The sequence below is a fragment of the Rhinatrema bivittatum genome, chromosome 4 (assembly GCF_901001135.1).
Source record: "Rhinatrema bivittatum chromosome 4, aRhiBiv1.1, whole genome shotgun sequence".
Taxonomy (NCBI): Eukaryota; Metazoa; Chordata; class Amphibia; order Gymnophiona; family Rhinatrematidae; genus Rhinatrema; species Rhinatrema bivittatum.
Window position 1 is genome coordinate 224,891,614 of NC_042618.1, and position 18,140 is coordinate 224,909,753.

Consider the following 18,140-nt stretch of genomic DNA (forward strand, 5'->3'; position numbering starts at 1 on the left):
TCCAGTATCCGTGTTCCAGTCCAGATGTTGTTTCTCCTAATCCTGATGTCCGTGATCCTGTCCAGTTGTCCTGAACCCCTGGCGTGCCATGTCGTGGTCCACGACCAGCCCCAGTAGGGTGCTTCATGATGCAAGCCTTGTAACCTTGTTCCTGAGTCTTCTGAAAGCCTTGTACCCCACGGCGAGCCATGTCGTGGTCCGCGACCAGCCCATGGGCGGACTGAGTAGGGCGCTTCATGATGCAAGCCTTGTACCTCGTTCCTGAGTCTTCTGAAAGCCTTGTACCCCACAGCGAGCCATGTCGTGGTCCGCGACCAGCCCATGGGCGGACTGAGTAGGGCGCTTCATGATGCAAGCCTTGTACCTCGTTCCTGAGTCTTCTGAAAGCCTTGTACCCTGTGGCAAGCCATGTTGTGGTCCGCGACCAGCCCCACGGGCGGGCTGAGTAGGGCGCTTCATGATGCAAGCCTTGTACCCTGTGGCAAGCCATGTTGTGGTCCGCGACCAGCCCCACGGGCGGGCTGAGTAGGGCGCTTCATGATGCAAGCCTTGTACCTCGTTCCTGAGTCTTCTGAAAGCCTAGTACCTCGTTCCTTCCTGCACTTGTCCCGCTCCCACGGATGTAGGACAGGGTGGTCCGAGATCAGACCAGTAGTACTGGCTTAGGGTGTCCTGAGGGATCGTGCCACTGTCCATATACCCGAGTCTACATCTGTGCATCCAAGTACCTCGTTCCTGAGTTTACGTCTGTGCATCCAAGTACCTCGTCCCTGAGTCTCGTCTGAATCTCCATGTTCCGGTCTTCGCTGCCCTGGACTCCATCCGGCCTGCCACTTCTTGCCGTTCCCTGCGGCAGGACTGAAAGGGCTTGGAACAGTCGGAGGACTGTTCATAAGACCACCATTACGTTGTTGGTCTTCCGAAGCATGCGGGTCCGGAGGAGGGTCAGTATCTCCAGTCTTCAGTCCAGCCTCGCTCCTGTCCAGCCCATGCTCTGGCATGCCTCGCTTACCGCGGCACCTCTTCGGAGTTCCTCTGGGGTCGAGCCGTGGCCCAAGAACACACATTTCTTGGTAAGTGGGACCGCTCTCCTAGCACTCCACAACATGAAATGCACAGATAATTGCTGCATTTGTGTCCCAGGAGAAAATAATTCTTGACATATTTCACCTTCAATGAAAACTATCAAGCCACACTTTTTGATGAGGTACCCCAAACACACATCCTAAGGAAATGAAACCAGTCATCAAATGTCCCAAAAACACAGTGAAAATATGTTATTCAGAGTGTGACAGACGAGTGACCAACACACAGAAATTATAGGGAGATGAATAACTAGGTTGCAAAATGAAACCATGATTAATTCTTCAATGTAGTACTACAACTGTAAATTCTCTTTCTATAATTATTGGTCACTAAACAAATATAGCAAGTAGGGTTGCCAATTGGCTCCTTTTTTTTTTTAAAGACAGGTTGGTCCAGATATAAGAAATAGATCAACTATTGAGGATCTGATGGTTAATTGTGACCTGGACTGGCCACTGTTGGAGGCAAGAATGCTGGGTCCAATGGACCTTGGTCTAGCCCAGCATGGCACTCCTTAGTTATGATGTACTGGTTTTTTTATTCCATTATATGCATTTACCAGTAGGTCTCAGTTTCCCTAATGAATTCACTAAGAAAAGCAGAACTACATGTAGCAAGGGTAAAGCCAGGAATAGATTAGCCTGCTCCGGAAAAAAAATGAAGCCAGCTGGCAGCTCGATTAGCAAATGCAATATACTGCACAGTAACTCCAACCACCTGGCATGTAAATCCATAAAGCAGAGTTGCTTACCTGTAACAGGTGTTCTCCTAGGATAGCAGGATATTAGTCCTCACACATGGATGACATCATGCCTAGCACGGAACTTTGATCTCAAAGAATCTAGAGCTTTCAGCATGCCCTACTGAGCATATACAGCTGTAGTCATCACCCTGTCCCCCTAGGCAGAGTCCATCAGTCCATGATATAGTTCATACAAGGAGAAACTAACTCCCAGGGGAGGCGGAAGGGTATTGTGAGGACTAACATCCTGCTGTCCTAGGAGAACACCTCTCTGCTTCAACGGCAGGGGAGAAGAAAAACTGATACTTCACGCATATCCAGCATAGCTCCCTGCTTCAACAGCAGGGGAAAAGAAAAACTGATACTTCACGCATATCCAGCATAGCTCTCTGCTTCAACGGCAGGGGAGAAGAAAAACTGATACTTCACGCATATCCAGCATAGCTCTCTGCTTCAACGGCAGGGGAGAAGAAAAACTGATACTTCACGCATATCCAGCATAGCTCTCTGCTTCAACAGCAGGGGAGAAGAAAAAAGGATTCGCACTCACAAAGCGGGGAGTAGCTGGCTTGTTACGGCGGTTACTACCCCAAACCAAATAAGCCTGATACTTCACTTTCAATGCATATCCTGCTTCAATGGCAGGGGAGAAGAAAAACTGATACTTCACGCATGTCCAGCATGGCTCTCTGCTTCAACGGCAGGGGAGAAGAAAGACTGATACTACAAGCATGTCCAGCATAGCTCCCTGCTTCAACGGCAGGGGAGAAGAAAAACAACCAATAAGGGCTGAATGACACGGTCTGGGTAAAGCAAGTGGGCATGGGTGTAGCTTGCTTATTGCGGCGGTTACTTCCCCTACTACCCATAACTAATCAAGCTTGATATTTCACTTGGTTGCAGCTCCATCACTGCTCTCTACATTGATGGTGGGGGTGGAAGGGAAATAGAACCAAAGAGCTAAGAGAAACAGATAAGTATGAGAAAAGGGTGTGAAGCTTGCTGGGCAGACTGGATGGGCCGTTTGGTCTTCTTCTGCCGTCATTTCTATGTTTCTATGTAACACCTGTTACAGATAAGCAACACTCTGCTTTCTCCTAGGACAAGCAGGATGGTAGCCCTCACACATAGGGATGTGCAATCATTTTTCCCAAATTAGGCAATGTCAATGACATTGCCTAATTCGGAATGGTTCAGGAGAACCGAAAAACGATTGATTTTTTTCCGATATTTCGAAAAAAGTTCATTTTTGAGTTAGTGCGCACTAACTCCCGATATTGCACACTAACCTGAAATTCGGGGCGCCCGAAAAAAAAACTCCCGAACCATGGGAAAAACGAGATTCCTGCAGGGGGGGCCCCGAAACAAAGCCCGACATGAAATTTTTACCCGAAGCACATCTCTACTCACACATAGGTGAATCCCTAGCTCCAAGCTGTTAGAGCAGGACAAAGCAGTAAACCGCACATTGCTGGAGCAGTACCTCCCTCCTTTGCCTGCGAAGCAGCCGACCCACCAGGCTGGAGAAGAGTTGCGTTCTACAAAGAAAGCCAAGAAAAAGACTGAGACACAAACTCCCAATCGTAGCAGGGATGTCTGAGGCAAGGGCGGTGATGCGAGTGCAAACAGAAGCAACTGTACGTCACGGAAGACAATACAAGCAGGGTTTCAGACAAAAACAGTGGATCTAGATCCTCCTGGATTCAGGAAGGACCCAGAGTTGTAAACAAGAGACACTCGAGGACAAAAACCACACAGTTTCCTTCGGTGTGAAAAATACAATCGAAAAACAAACTGGGATCCGAGAGCCCTCCAGAAGAGACTGTCAACCATTGACAACCAAAGGTCTGGAGAAAAGTGCCCAGGTATGGCTGGTAGGCCGCATGAGCAGAAGAAACCCAAGCAATGCTTGAAAGAACAAGCAGCAAACCGCGGCAGGATCTGGGACAGACATCGTGTGCCGAAGCATCAGACGTAGCTGACCATTCAGGACATCGTCAAGGGTTTCAGGGGATGAGAGACAATCCCCAAAAACAAACCTTTAGCCCAAAACTCCCGAGCAGGGAGAGGAGATATGCCTGAAGCTCACTCAAGAGCACCTGTTAGAAGAGGTTCATCTATCCTGTCACAGGATCACAAGGGGAGCAGGAAGGCCCTTTGGGCAACCTAGAGAAAGAGAAAAACTAAGGGAGTATTGGCCATAGAATAGTGAAAATAAGTGGAAAAACATGGTGTATCTTTCCCTGCAGGTATACAGAGATATAACATGGATGCCTTAGCTTTACCTCCCCTCCCCTCAACAATCCAATAGAAAGTCAGAAGGAGTGAAGAACACAAGGAGATAGACTGGAAGACTGCAGGGGCAAGCACAAGTCGCCCGGTTCTCTATCAACCCCAAGCGAAAAACTCACTGCCGAAACCAGCAGGGAGTAATCCACTGAGATGGAGCACTCAGTATTCTTGAAACAGCGGAAACTGAGATCAATTACCCCAGCAGAGAAACTTCCCCTCCTAAGGGACCATGTAGCACAGCAATGGACAATGTTGTATGACCCAGGACTCCTCTGTCCGCAGACAGGGTGATCTTGAAAAAGGGGGAAAAACAGCTTGCACGCTACTGCGCACAAAGGGTAGTGTCTCTGTTGCGGGGTACTCGGCCCCCAAGTCTCTCAGCCATGGAAAAAGAGTGAAAGGCACGATCGCCCAGCTGATGGACTGAAACTCTCCTCACAGGGGAAGGTTCCGCAGGCAAGAATGACTGACGATAGTGATCCTTAAGGAAGACGCCCACTGAGTCCAGCAGAGTCCAAAGTGAGGGGAAACCTGGAGGTTCACCGGGCAGCAACACTGCTATTCTAGATTATTCTCGAGGCTGGTGCCAGTCAAAGCAGTGCCATCCCTTGTCCAAGAAAGGAAAGCGAGGGACACCCCTCGAAGTGGGAACATAGTAGGCGTCCAAAAGGGTTGCTCTGGAACCCAGTTGAATCTCCCCTTCCAGAGGGGAAGGAGGTAAGCAGCGGGATTGGGGTCTATCAAGCCCCAAAGGAGACACAATCACTGATTGCTGAGGTGCCGATGCGACCAACCCACCACAGGCAGCCAGCCTCGGATAGGGGAGGTCACCACTGCAATCCCCAGAGGGGCCCCAGCTGAAGACAGTCCGACAGCCACTGATGCCGCTCTCCGGTCCTGGCTTCCAGGGAGACATGCCAATTCAGAGGATCGGGGCTCCAGATTAGAGAAAAAAAACATGTATCAGGGACAGAGCCCCAAGGACTGCTCCACAAGAACATGGCAGAATGTGAAAGACATATGCCTCTGCTGAGAAAGGAGAGTATGCTAGAGCCACTCTCACGATGTCCACTCACCTCAGAATCCGACCAGAAGTACAGTCCTAGGCCAGTCCTGCGGCTGCAGAACAGAAACTGTTGTGACCGCCTAGAGGGAACAATACACACACACACACACCAATGCCCAGGCAACAGAGGGCAACTGGAAGCCCTCTGCTGCGAAAGCACACTAGACAGACTCATGCAGTGGTAGCCCATCCATGGTTGGTGACACACCCATGATCCTGAGTACTGTGCTTGTTGGAGAAATCCCATGCCCCAGCGAGGACACTGAACCACATGCCCGAGTCACTGGCTACACACCACCCCATGACCAAGCACAGAGTGTGAAATGACACATCCCCTGACAGTGTTCCTCAACATTATATGGTACAGACTGACAAGAGGCTGAGACCATGCCGAAAGATGGCAGAAATCTAGTGTGGCTAAGGACCGCACAGCTAGGGAGAATGCCGCCTGCCAGTGACTGAGTTCCTCAGAGCAAATGCCTTATCTGTCCCAACTGTGCAAGCTACGCGTAAATGCCACAATAACTCTAGCGAAGTGGAGTGGAAAGTGTGACGATGGCGTCCCCAGCACCACTGGTGCTCTGGGTAAGGCATGGTGGAGGATGGTGGGTCTATGGCATTGCCCCCTTCAGTACCTGAGACTGCTCTACAAAGCAGGCCATTGAAACAGCGGCGGAACCAGCTCACCTGCGAGTCCCACAGGGAATGACTGCAGCAAAGCCCCTGGCAAGCTTATGGAGGACTGTGGACATGTCTTGTGATCTATAAGCAGTTTGCCGGTAAATAGTGCCATTCCTGGTGCCATAGGTGCCCAAAGACGTCGACTGCCTGGGGGCCCTGACGCTCGAAGGTATGGACCAAAGAAGCCATGGGCGTCTGCAGGAAGAGGCCCTGCATCCCCCTGACAGGTCATCAATATCAAAAGGAATGGACGATCACTAGTGCCGACAGCAATTCCCTTTGGCTCACTGATTTGTCCAGTGGTGTCGATGCTGCGAGCTCGATGGACTCGCAAGCATTACCGCTGACAAGAGCCTCGCTAGCGCCCATAAACATTGATGGTGTGCACATCTTGGTGGGGCCCGGCCATTAACACTGATGGTGTGCGCATCTTGATGGGACCCCCAACACTGGGACTGTCGTCTGAAGGGATAGCTCTGAGTTTCCCAGTACTCTGAAGTGGACACCACCCAGTAGCCCTGGGGGTACTAGGCCACTACATACAAATGCACCATTGCACCAGGGTGCCTCAAATAGATGGCGATCCAAGCACTCGATTCATAAGAGGCCACTTGTTATTATTTAACTAAACAGTTCCATGTAAACCGATTCGAACAACAAACTGTTATCGGTATATAAAAACCTTTAAATAAATAAATAAATAAGAACCCCTGCCCCCCCCCCCCAAGGACTGCAGGGCCATGTGGGAGCTTCAGAGAGTCCTGGTGGTCGACGGCCACAGGAGCAACAAGGGCGCTCAATGGTGAATCTGGTGCCCGGTCGATGGGGCTCGACGTAGACGAGGCAGTAATGAGAGATCTCAGTGGTCTGAAGGCCTCTCTAGTGGCCCCCATACCTCGATGGCATCAATGGTATTGGAGTAGCACCGCATTGCAATGGCATTGAGATCATGCTGGCACTGAGGTTGTGCACCTCGACGACCTAGTGGGGTCTACAGCATTGAGGGCCTGCCACTGTTGCAACCTTGCCATCCCCCTAGGGCGGCCATGCACACACCTTGATGGATCAAAGGCGTCGATGGCATCGAGAGCCCTGCGGGCATCGAGAGCACAGTGGCATTGATGGTACCCCGGTCACTGCAACACTGAGTGCAGTGAGGGTACCAAGGCATCGAGAGCCGCGAGGGCACCGAGACTCCACTTCCACCGATGCTGACGGCACAGAAGGCCAGTGTGGCATCGTGGGTGATCACGATCCTCAACACTACAAGGGTGACCCTGGACCTCAACAGCATCAAGCAGACTATGGTACCCGAAATGGGTCCCATCCCCGTCAAGGTCCCAACATCAAAACGTCAGACGGATGGTGCACTAGTCACAACTGTGTACGGGCAACCGTTCATAGACATGGCACCGAAGTGCGGCAGTAAGCTGCTAGCCCAGGCTCCGCTCATCCTCTCTCCCAGGGAGATTGCATTGTCAAAGCTGGCAAGCAGGAGGGGAGGCAAGATCATCCAGGGCTCCCGCCCGTGAAGTCTAGCTCCTTGAGATGTGAGGATGATGAGCTCTTCCCCCCCCCCCCCCCCCCCCACCCCATAGGAACGACATGGTCCTCCGTCCTTCCACCGTCTGAATCCACTGATGCTGAGTGATTGGTGAACCGCCGTGGAACTCCAGCCCCATTAGAACTCAGGCAAGTCCCCAGGCTCAGCGGCCTACATGGATCACAGATAGACTGCATAGACCAGTCCTGTCAGCTCTGTGGAAAAAAAAAAGAAAAAACAGACAGAGCAAAGAAAGGACACAAACACAAAACCTGCAAGAGCAGTTTTTTAGGGTTTGTTTTTTTTTTAAAACAAATTCTGCCAGGCTGAACAGAGGAGAACATACCATGCGGCCAGCATACAGTTGGAAAAAGAATAAACTACAAGAAAGAAAAGCTGCAGTTCTAGAAAATAATCACTTATAAAACTGTAAGAAGAAAGCAAAGCCGAATACCGAGAAAAAACATTTTCTGATAAAAAAAGAGCATGAGCTCCACAACCGCGAAACGACAGCTCCACAGAAAAGAACAGACTGAGGGACTCTGCTTAGGGGGCAGGGTGATGACTACAGCTGCCCATGCTCAGTAGGGCATGCTGAAAGCTTTAGATTCTTTGAGATCAAAGTTCCGTGCCAGGCTCCATCCGATGATGTCACCCATGTGTGAGGACTACCATCCTGCTTGTCCTAGGAGAACCTAGGTTAATCTTGACTCTGGTGTTGGTACAAACATAACTGGCCCACGAATCAATAAGAGGTTTAGGTTCTTTCTGCGGCCACCACTCCTGATGCCACCAAACTATTGTGGCAGTAAGTACCTCCATCACTAATCTATACAATGACATTTATGGTACAATATTATACATCTCCTCTTCCTCCCCCAGGAAATTCAACAGATGACATCTCTCAACACCGAGCATGAAGTCAATGTGAGGGACTTTTTAACCCACTGTGTTGGAAAGATACTCTCTGCCTCTCTCCCTTTGAGCTCCAATGGTAGCATGAAAGAAGCACCCAAGTACACAACATTGTGAAAACAAAACAAAAAATGCCATGTTTACAACATTTAACAAATCGAATTTTTGATAGTTATTTTGCAAAAAAAAAAAAAAAATTGAAATAAATTCTATGAAGGAATGTGTTTTGGTGAAGGAAAAAGATGCAAGAATGCTCGTTACAACTCATATTTTACAACAAAAGCACAACTTTAAAGACTAATATAAATGTGGAAAGATCAACAGGAATTTTAAGTTATTCCAGGATTTGATAAACTATACTTAAATGTTCATGATTATATACAGAAGGAAGAAGAAACGGTAAATGAAGTGATTCAGGAAACTGCCAGTGGCTCCTGCACACTCCTGGTACTCACTGGGTCCCTGTGAGGGCCACTCCTTGGGAATTCTTCATCTCCGTGGTAGGGGGGCCAGCCTGGACCCCCTGGCTGCCCGGGTCCTGGTCTGCCAGAAGGAACCTCAGCAGCATTAGCTCCAATCCTACTTGCTACACCCACCTGAGGGAGATGCTGGATCTGTGAGGGACCTTGAAAAAAAAAGCAGTTTTCATAAACTTATCCAGCTATTTTATGCCAACTCTAAATTCAACTCAGGCCTGGGCGTGCGCCCGCTCTCCTGGCGCACACCCAGGCCACTCTCCTGAGCACGCAATTCAGTATCGGCCCGGATGCAAATGAGGGCCCATGGTAAAAGGAGGCGCTATGGACACTAGCGCGTCCCTAGCTCCTCCTTTTTGACAGAAGTGGTGGCTGTCAGCGGGTTTGACAGCCGACGCTCAATTTTACCAGCATCGGTTCTCGAACCTGCCGACAGCCACGGGTTCGGAAAACGAATGCCGGCTAAATTGAGCATCCATCTTCCAACCTGCAGGCCTCGGGCAGATTTAAATTTTTTTTTTTTTTAAATTTAAAATTTTTTTTATTTTTGAGGCCTCCGACTTAATATCGCTATGATATTAAGTCAGAGGGTGTACAGAAAAGCAGTTTTTTCTGCTTTTCTGTACACTTTCCCGGTGCCGGCCGAAATTAACTCCTGCCTTTGGCAGGTGTTAATTTCTGAAGGTAAAATGTGTGGCTTTGCTGCACATTTTATTTTCTGTATTGCGCAGGAATGACTAATAGGCCCATCAACATGCATTTGCATGTTGCGGGCGCTATTAGTTTTGGGTGGGGGGGGGTTGGCCGCGCATTTTCCACACGCTATTCCCCTTACTCTATAAGGGGTAAAAATAGCGCATCAAAAACGTGCGGCCAAACGGGGGCTAACAGTGCGCACAACCTGAGCACACTTTACTGCATCAGCCCAAGTTAATTGTTTCATATATTTTATTTTAGAAGAGCAATAACCAGTTGGCTTCCTAATACTTATCTCAACAAAATCTTCACAGAAGAGAGTGCACAGTTCAACCAGAATATATTGCAAATATACGGCAGAAAATCAGGTAATTTGAATGGCTGATGTGCTGCTAGAGCACAGTGCAATGTAACCCATAATTACTGGTAGGTGCAAGTACTGCATCTGCCAATCATGCAAGCAGCTTTCACAATTCCCAGTGGCCTCAAAATAAAGCTCTGATGCATTCAAACTGAAACAGTGGTATGCACAATATAGACTGTGTAACGGTGCAAAAGTTTGCAGATTGATAATTATCACAATGAATATTCATGAAGATGGATTTACATACAATAAAGGGAATGCATGCCAATCTATCTCATGGATATTTTTGCTGGATATTCTGAAAATCTGGCCTGTTTGTGACTCTTGGGGATCAGAATTGGCCACTCCTGTGGTAGGGCAGCAAAAGTGCGCAAGATGTTCCCCTCTCTTTTTTTTAATTTTGTTATTTTTTATATTCTGCTTTTCACACTTCTTTCAGTGCTTCAAAGCGGAATACATTCAGATACTGTAGGTATTTCCCTATCCTTAGAGGGCTTACAATCTAAGTTTGCACTTGAGACAATGGAGGGTAAAGTGACTTGCCCAAGATCACAAGGAGAAGCAGTGGGATTTGAACTCTGGTCTCCTGGTTCGTAGCCCACTACTCTAACCACTAGGATACTTCTCCACGTGATTCATCAAGGACCCCAGGCCTCACATCAGTTTGAAGTGCAGTCTTTGCTCCACAGAATCTGACATTTTGCTCCTTTCTACATGCTGTGTTTTTCCAGCTCTATTCCATGGCTAAAGATTAAACAGAAGAGCAACATTAACCACCTGAGGGGGTTAGCACGCACCGGATGTTCTCCAGTAATGCTGTATGGAAACATTTGCTTTCGCTGCCTTCTACGGGTATAAATGTACAGTGTATGGATGCAATGGTACCACTTCTTATACGGTACACTGCTCTTACAATAACAGTACACTTGAGGTCACAAAAAAGTGGTCTTACAAGCATATCAGTACTTGGAAAAAAGTCTTCTTTTTGTACTTGGGATACACAAACACAAAAAACATGCATAAAATAACTCTTAAGAACTTTCTGTGTGTGTATGACAGTGGAGTTTGTCATCTAGTGCAGTGCTTCTCAACCTAGTCCTCAAGGCACACTTAGCTAGTCAGGTTTTCAGGATATCTACAATGAATTTGCATACAATGGAAGCACTGCATGCAAATCTTTCTCTTCCATACTCATTATGGATATCCTGAAACCCTGACTAGCTAGGTGTGCCCCGAGGACTGGTTTGAGAAGCATGATCTGGTCTGGTCCAAGATAGATGTAAAACAGAAAAAGAAGGCAACATACTCTTGTAGGAGGACCAGCTCAGTGGCTGTGAGAAAGGGGTAGGAGAAAGGAGACGGCTGTATCTGCATTTCTAAAGTGCTATTATTATAAAACAAATGGTTTCAGCTTGCTTGTGCCAACATTACCACATAAATTATTAGCAGAAATGGCATGCTGCCATACTAAAACAGGGCATCAAAATTAGATTAGTACATAGTTTCTGCTCTAACCTCTGAGAAGGCTAGCAGATTAATTTATCAACATGTTGACCAGTTTTTAAATATAAAAATATCAATTAAAAAAAAATCTTCGCCGAACTTGACATGCCAAGTTCTAGAAGGTTGACAGTAGATTTGACAGATAAGTAATTGGGAGGCCAGTTTTCATCTTCTCTGCAGAGCCTATAGGACTATGGCTACTTTGAAAATTGTCTTGCAAGCCTGCAGGGTTAGCCTTTAAAAAGTACCCCCCCCAACCTTGCAGGGCTTTGCTACAGAAAAGCATAAGGCAATAAGTACCTGCAGTGCTCCCAACAGGTCGGGGCCGTGCCACAGATGGTATTTCCTCTGAGTATATCCCTCTGGTGGAGTACTGAACGTCCGATTGCTGCTGCTCGGAGTGGGTCGGTTCTCCAGGAGGAAGGAAGCCCGGGCCATAACCTTGTCTGGAGAGAAGGAAGGGGACAATATAAGATTAGAGCATAAGCCCCTACAACCCCCCTCAGGGAGCACTGACCCTCACCTGGAAGGTACTTATTATTTCTTCACTCTGGCTTTCTAAAGGCATTCAAGTTCCTAGCAATGAGCAAAATTCCAAAGAGAAGTCTGGCATTTCCACTGGAGGGAATTTTAGCTCCCAGAGGAAAGATGTAAAATTAGAACTTTAACACGGAAACCTTTAAAGTCCCCAAAATACTGCCGCTGCTGAACATTTATGTGGCACTACAAGTTGTTTTCTAAAAAAGAATATTACTGTAATCAGAGTTGGAAGAGCTTTATAGGAAAGGCCAAGCAGGAGAAAAGGCAGTGCTGAACAGATACATGTAGGAAACAGACCCTGTTCTGTAGAGACAGACAAGAACAATTGTTTGGCGTGAATCAGGGAGAAGATTTAGTCTCACACATGGGTTAATAGCTGGAGCTAATTGAGGACAATGACTATTTTATCCAATTGTGTAAGGCTGCAAGAAGTCAAGTCATTGCCCCACAAACCAATCTATAAAAGAAAAGCAGAAAATGGAGTGAGATTGTGAGGGGAAGGGAGGAAGCGACCATAGTACAATTTTGTCATATTTAGCATGAAAAATAATTTCTCTCTCTCTCTCTGTGATATTCCATGCCAGTATGGTCAGATTCCATAGCAAGATATAAAGCTATAGGCGGAGTATTTATGTTCGCCAAAGGTGATATGAGCAATTTTGACACATTCTGGTGATATCTAAACAGTCACCTCTTACACCTTTTGTGAATATTTGGCAACAACAGTAATCTTTCTGAGTGGTATATTTATGCCACAAAAATTCTTCTAAATTACAGGCATGCAGATTTCTATTAGCGCCAGTCACAGCCCTCGCACATCAAAAACATACAAACTAATAAAAAAAATCTATCAGCGGCGAACTACACTATGCTTCTAATGCTGCAAATGTGTTTCACAGTGACACGAATAAGGGTTTTGTAAGGTCAAGATCATCACCTCAAGGCAGCAGGCAGAAAATTTTCTTCAGCGCCACTCAGTGGATAACTGTGGACGATCAAGTTGTGAGTGACTGGCAGCTCTTCCTCTGAGACCGGTATACATCCCCACTAAGCCTGAGCGCCTCTTTCCTCACTGAATCAGAGATCTGAGCTAAGCTTACGGGGGGGAGGTTTTATGCATCTTTTTATCAAGTCAGTACTATATAGCTCACATTTTATGGAAGACTTTGACCAACAAAAAAAGACAAAGAGGGTGATATACCTAGAGATTAACCAATTTATCGAGGCAGGAACTTTCAAGGGCAAGAATTCACTTTATCAGACACAAACTAATAAGGCTACCCCCCGGAAGTTTTGACTCATGTTACCTCTCATAAAATGAGATATGCGTTACAATACTGAACTAGCCAGGGCTCTCAAAACTCTGCATCAAACACTAATTAATACAGAGAGCTCCATATTACAAGAAACCTTGGCCAGCTAGGCTGGCAAGGCTCTGTGGTTTATCTGCAATACATACACGACTGCATACTTGATGCTTAAACATGCTAGCCTAGTCCCAGGGCTCATTTTAGCCAATTAAAAATGCACACTGCTCCCTTTCTCGGCAACAATGAAATCTGTGTTCCAATCACTGATTATTTAAGCCACTGAACTGTGACATTACGATTGGCCATTTAACTTAGTAGCTTAAAAATTAAAATTCCATGGGATTGGAACATTCTCATCTTTTTTTTTTTCCCCAACAAATTACTCCGGGCTTTGACTTTAGAACCTGTTTGCAATACTGTATATTCTCTAGGCATCCATGAAGCTCCAGCATAGACAGCTGATATCTTCACGACCTCTCACCATGTCCTTTACTACACAGCGCCGCTCATAGGCAAATCTGTCAGGATGGCTGCACATGCTCAGTTCAAAACTGATAAGGGGAGAGGCAACACCAAAATCTGTTAAAGCAGTGTGTGAAAGGGATGAAAGCCTAAAAAATAACATCTTTGAAATGAAGAAGAGAAGGAAGAAAAAGAAGAAATGATTGAGTGATCCAATAACAGCAAAAGTATGCAGAAGACTGTGGGGTTAGGGTTCTTGACCTGCTAGGTGGAAGGTGGAAGGGTTGTTGGTACCTTAAGGCTTTTTCTTTTTTTTTTTTGGGGGGGGGAGGGGATGGCGTGGCACTTTCCCCACATGTGCTGGTGACATGCAGAGTGCTTCTATGTTGCAATGGCCATGGTCAATTTAGCATGCCCAGTGTAATGCAGTAGCATTCTGCAGTATGCATGTACCCCATTAAGCAACAATTTAACATGAGCACTGAAATTCACCAGGTCATGTGTGTTGCCTGCTCACTGGTACCCTGGCCTCAAAGTGCTGGAAATAGCAGGAATAGACAGGAATGTGAAGGTGAAAACCTTTAGGAAATAGATAAGAATCCTCCAAAGGGTACCGTGAAGATTAAGCTACTCGCACAGCTCAAGGGCTGGACAACTTGGTCTGAAGCCAGAGGGCTGAATCACGAGATCCCTGGGGTTTGCAGGAGATGGTGGTACTATGGGATAATTCCTGCAATCATAAAATCCTCACGAGATTGAGATGCTTCCATCACCATGTAAGATCTAGCATGGGAAGTTTTCAAAAAAAATATGCAAATTTCATTTCCCTATATAAACCATAAAAACAGAGTGACTATAAATGTAAACATTAACACGTAGACTAGCTACATTCTTCAGGTAATGATCCTAGAACTGTCCCCTGATATGACTAGAGACTCTGTCTTTTTCTGTCACTACCACCTCAGCCCCCTGAATCAGACTAGTTATATCTCAGGTTTTTTTTTTCCCACTTTCTCTTTCCTATAAAGCTCTCCCAATTCTGATTACAGGGATATTCTTATTTAGAAAACGTATGTTCAAATCATAGATAACTTTAATCAAACATGCCTCTCTCTCAAAAGAAAAGCAAAATGTAAATCTTCCACTAACAGTTTCTAAGAGGGACACACAATCTTTGAGGTTTCCATTAGAGCTGATGACAATGTTTCAGATCTTTGCAAATCTGGTCTAGTTTTCTGTTTGGACAAGAGTATGGGACGGACACACACATATACATACATGATGGATTACATATAGACTGAAAATTGAGAGGTGAAAGAGATGCATGACAATATGCAAGTCCTAAGAGGAGTTAAATAAATGATGCTTTCTAAAATTTGTTAGTTGTATTTAGAAAACCCATCAGTGGCAAAGAAAAAGTTACCTTGGTAGAAAAGCTGGTGCAGTAGGAGGGGTTACTCCAAATTCGACATACCTCTGAGAAAAGACAAAGAAAAAAAACATGTTAAAACTGAGCAACGGACCACAAATTACAATTTAATGGGTAACAGGGAAGCATTTTTGAAGTTCAGATTGAGGTGAGATGAGATGGGGTAGGATAGGGGTGTGTGTGAGGGGAATAACTGCACTTCACCACTCCCTTCGCCAGTTGTCTCGTTCAATGTTAATAGTTTAGATTTATGTAGCAACTTTCATGCAATTGGGATTCCAATGTGCTTTATAACTTTAGCAGCCCATGATAAAAATGCACATTAGCTTGAAAGTTAATGAATTAGTTTATCATGGCAAACGTGGTATACGTGTGTTACAATTCCCCATCTCATCCCCACCTCTGTGATCCAAAATAGGATCCGTAGCCCCGAGTGTCCACCTCCTCCCCCCCAGGAGATACCCGCCAGCAGCATCCCCCAACCCAGCAACCCTTCCTCCTCCAGATGGCCCCCTACCTGTAGGGAGATACGTTCTGAGGTGGGGAGGTTATCTGCCACGATGGGGAGTGGGGATGTTTGGTTCTGCAAGGAGAGGATGGACACTTGTGGCTATATGCCCCAGTCTGAATCATGGGCAAGGATAGGGGGCTGAGACATCAGCAGGTACGTTAGCCTGCCAATGTGCTCAGCCAAGGTTAACTATGCTTTTGGAAGTGAAGTTAATTTTCAGTGGCTTAACACAGATCACGTGGTTTAATGAAATCTGCATTAATCCATTTTAATTTTAAAAAGCTATTTTGTATACATTTGCATGCAGTGTAAGTCATTGATATTTGCCGCATGTAAAAGACAAAATGATTGCGCTAGTGGTAGCACTTCAGTAGGCATTACCAATAGCTTGGATTGGCACACATTTAATGCGCATTAAGCGCCAAATTCAGCATTTAACATGCATTAATGCAACTTAGTAAATAGGGGCTTTAGTGCTTTACAAACACACATGCTGCCACCTCTAGGATGCACAAACAAAAGTAAAGCCCTTGCATTCTGTGGCAGTAAAGCACAGACAAGTAAATTTTAAATGGGCCACGCGTGTACATTTTGGGGCCCAGCCTCGCGCGTAAACTCCAGTACGTGCTGAAGTGAGGGCCTCTCCAAAGGGGCGGGGTGGGCTGGGACAGCGCCATTCAACGCACTTACGCAGATAAATCCTATGGACAATTCTATGGCATATATTGTAGCAATTTTCAAAAGCCCATTTACATGGTAAAATGCATTTACACATGGTAAAACCCATTTTTAAGCGTGTGAATATTTTTGAAAATCAGGCCCTTAGATTTTTTTTTTTTTTAATTGACAAATAATTTTGCATATCATGAATAACTAGCAAAGACTTTGGGTATTGGCCATTCATGCATTCTATACTTGAGCAGGACGACAGAGATCTTTCAGTTATCAAAGTTGGGCTGGTTTCATTTATGCCACAGTTGACAGATTTTGAATTGTTTATTTATTAGTCATTTGTAAAATAGTATAATGCTCACATTCCTAATGAATGCCAAAGATCTTTCCGTGGTCAAGATGTCTTATGTTCACATTAGACTGGTCAGACAACTGTGTTCCTTTTTTGAATTTTCAGGCTCTGAAATCTGCGACCTACTCCTTGGTAGTAGCTGTAATTATTGCAACACAGTGTATTGGGGGCTGCGAGGTGTAATTACCTGGCATTTACAAATAATCAAGACCACAGAAGCCAGAGTTAGGCTGTCTGAGAAGAATACCAGCAGTTCCACTTCTCTGGAAGCTTCATTGGTTGCCCATTAAACTGTATTACAAGTTTAAAATCCTAGTGCTGGCATTCAGAATTTTGAGAGGACCATATTCTCCTCATTTATGTAATTGAGTTTGCTGGTCTAGATCCCCTCAGTGAAGGCTTTTCGTCAGCTTAAATTTTACCTTTAGAACTGAGATAGGAAAATGTCTTAGTGCTCTTTAGGAAGAAATTAAAAGCTTGATATGCGGAATTGGTAAAATGGAGTATGCCGTTATTCCTCTAATGCATAGTTAAGTTACTCCATGTGGGCGGAGAAGACTTTGTTTTGTCCTGTGTTTGCTATTTTTATTGTTTTGCTGGTTTTTTTATTGACTTATATTTGTTTTAATCCTGTACATTGCTTTGGGAGGTTCTTTGGAATCTGGAAGGCGATTCATAAATGTTATTAAATAAATATGTTTTTGGTTTTTTTTTAATCTGTTGTTGCAATAGTGCTTCCAGTTCTAAAATAGAAATGGTTTGCTCACTAATCAGCTGCAGTCTGTATCTTCAGTAACGCCGTTGCCCATTGGTTTAAGCAGGCTTTGGACACCAAACACATTGCTGCGTCTGACCATTTTTTGTGCTTGAAGTTGTTGCTCTATGTCCTTGTTTTTAATTATTTATCATTTCACAATGATTTTCTGCCTTAATTTTGTTAAATTGTTTATAATATCCATTTATTGAAACTGGTCTGCAGACTGTGATTGATTTAATCTGCGCTGAACAACAAAATGAAAAATACACTATACCTTAACCAACCATAGCTATGTCTCATTGAGTGTACAAAATAACTAAGCATTGCCTGGTTGGATAACCTTGGGCAACCCTTACCTCCCAGCCCACACAATCCACTTGGCAGTTTACCTGGTGCCCTATGGCCATTCATTTTATCCAGCAATTAGGGGAGATCTCTGCTGGTCCAAATTACATGTAACGATTGGTTTTCCGTAGATCTCATTTGGTCATACCGTTGATCCCAATGGCCAGCTACTGACAGGTGTCCCCTCACTACTGGCAAATTGTCACGTCTTTTGTCCTGAAAGGGTCCCTTTGGGGGGCCAGGTCACCCAGTCAGACCTTCCTCTTCTCCCAGAGAATTCTGCAGGAAAATCCCCTTCATTGCTACCTATTGCACACACTACAATAGACAAGAGGCAGTGGCTTCCACTTGATCTCAACTCCCCACCAACAAGCTGCTGCAACCCCGTCCTAGTGACC

At 45.6% G+C, this 18,140-nt stretch overlaps 1 protein-coding gene across 1 annotated transcript in view; it reads right to left on the reverse strand.

Moving 5' to 3' along the window:
- The window catches only part of KIAA1549 (KIAA1549 ortholog), a 185,278-nt gene that overhangs the window by 5,752 nt on the left and 161,386 nt on the right, over positions 1-18,140 (reverse strand). Inside the window, exons 16-18 of the mRNA XM_029599771.1 lie at positions 15,100-15,152; positions 11,665-11,810; positions 8,781-8,950 (exon numbers count right to left, since the gene is read on the reverse strand). Of these exons, the coding sequence (XP_029455631.1) occupies positions 8,781-8,950; positions 11,665-11,810; positions 15,100-15,152 (369 nt within the window). The remainder of the gene's footprint in view (positions 1-8,780; positions 8,951-11,664; positions 11,811-15,099; positions 15,153-18,140) is intronic.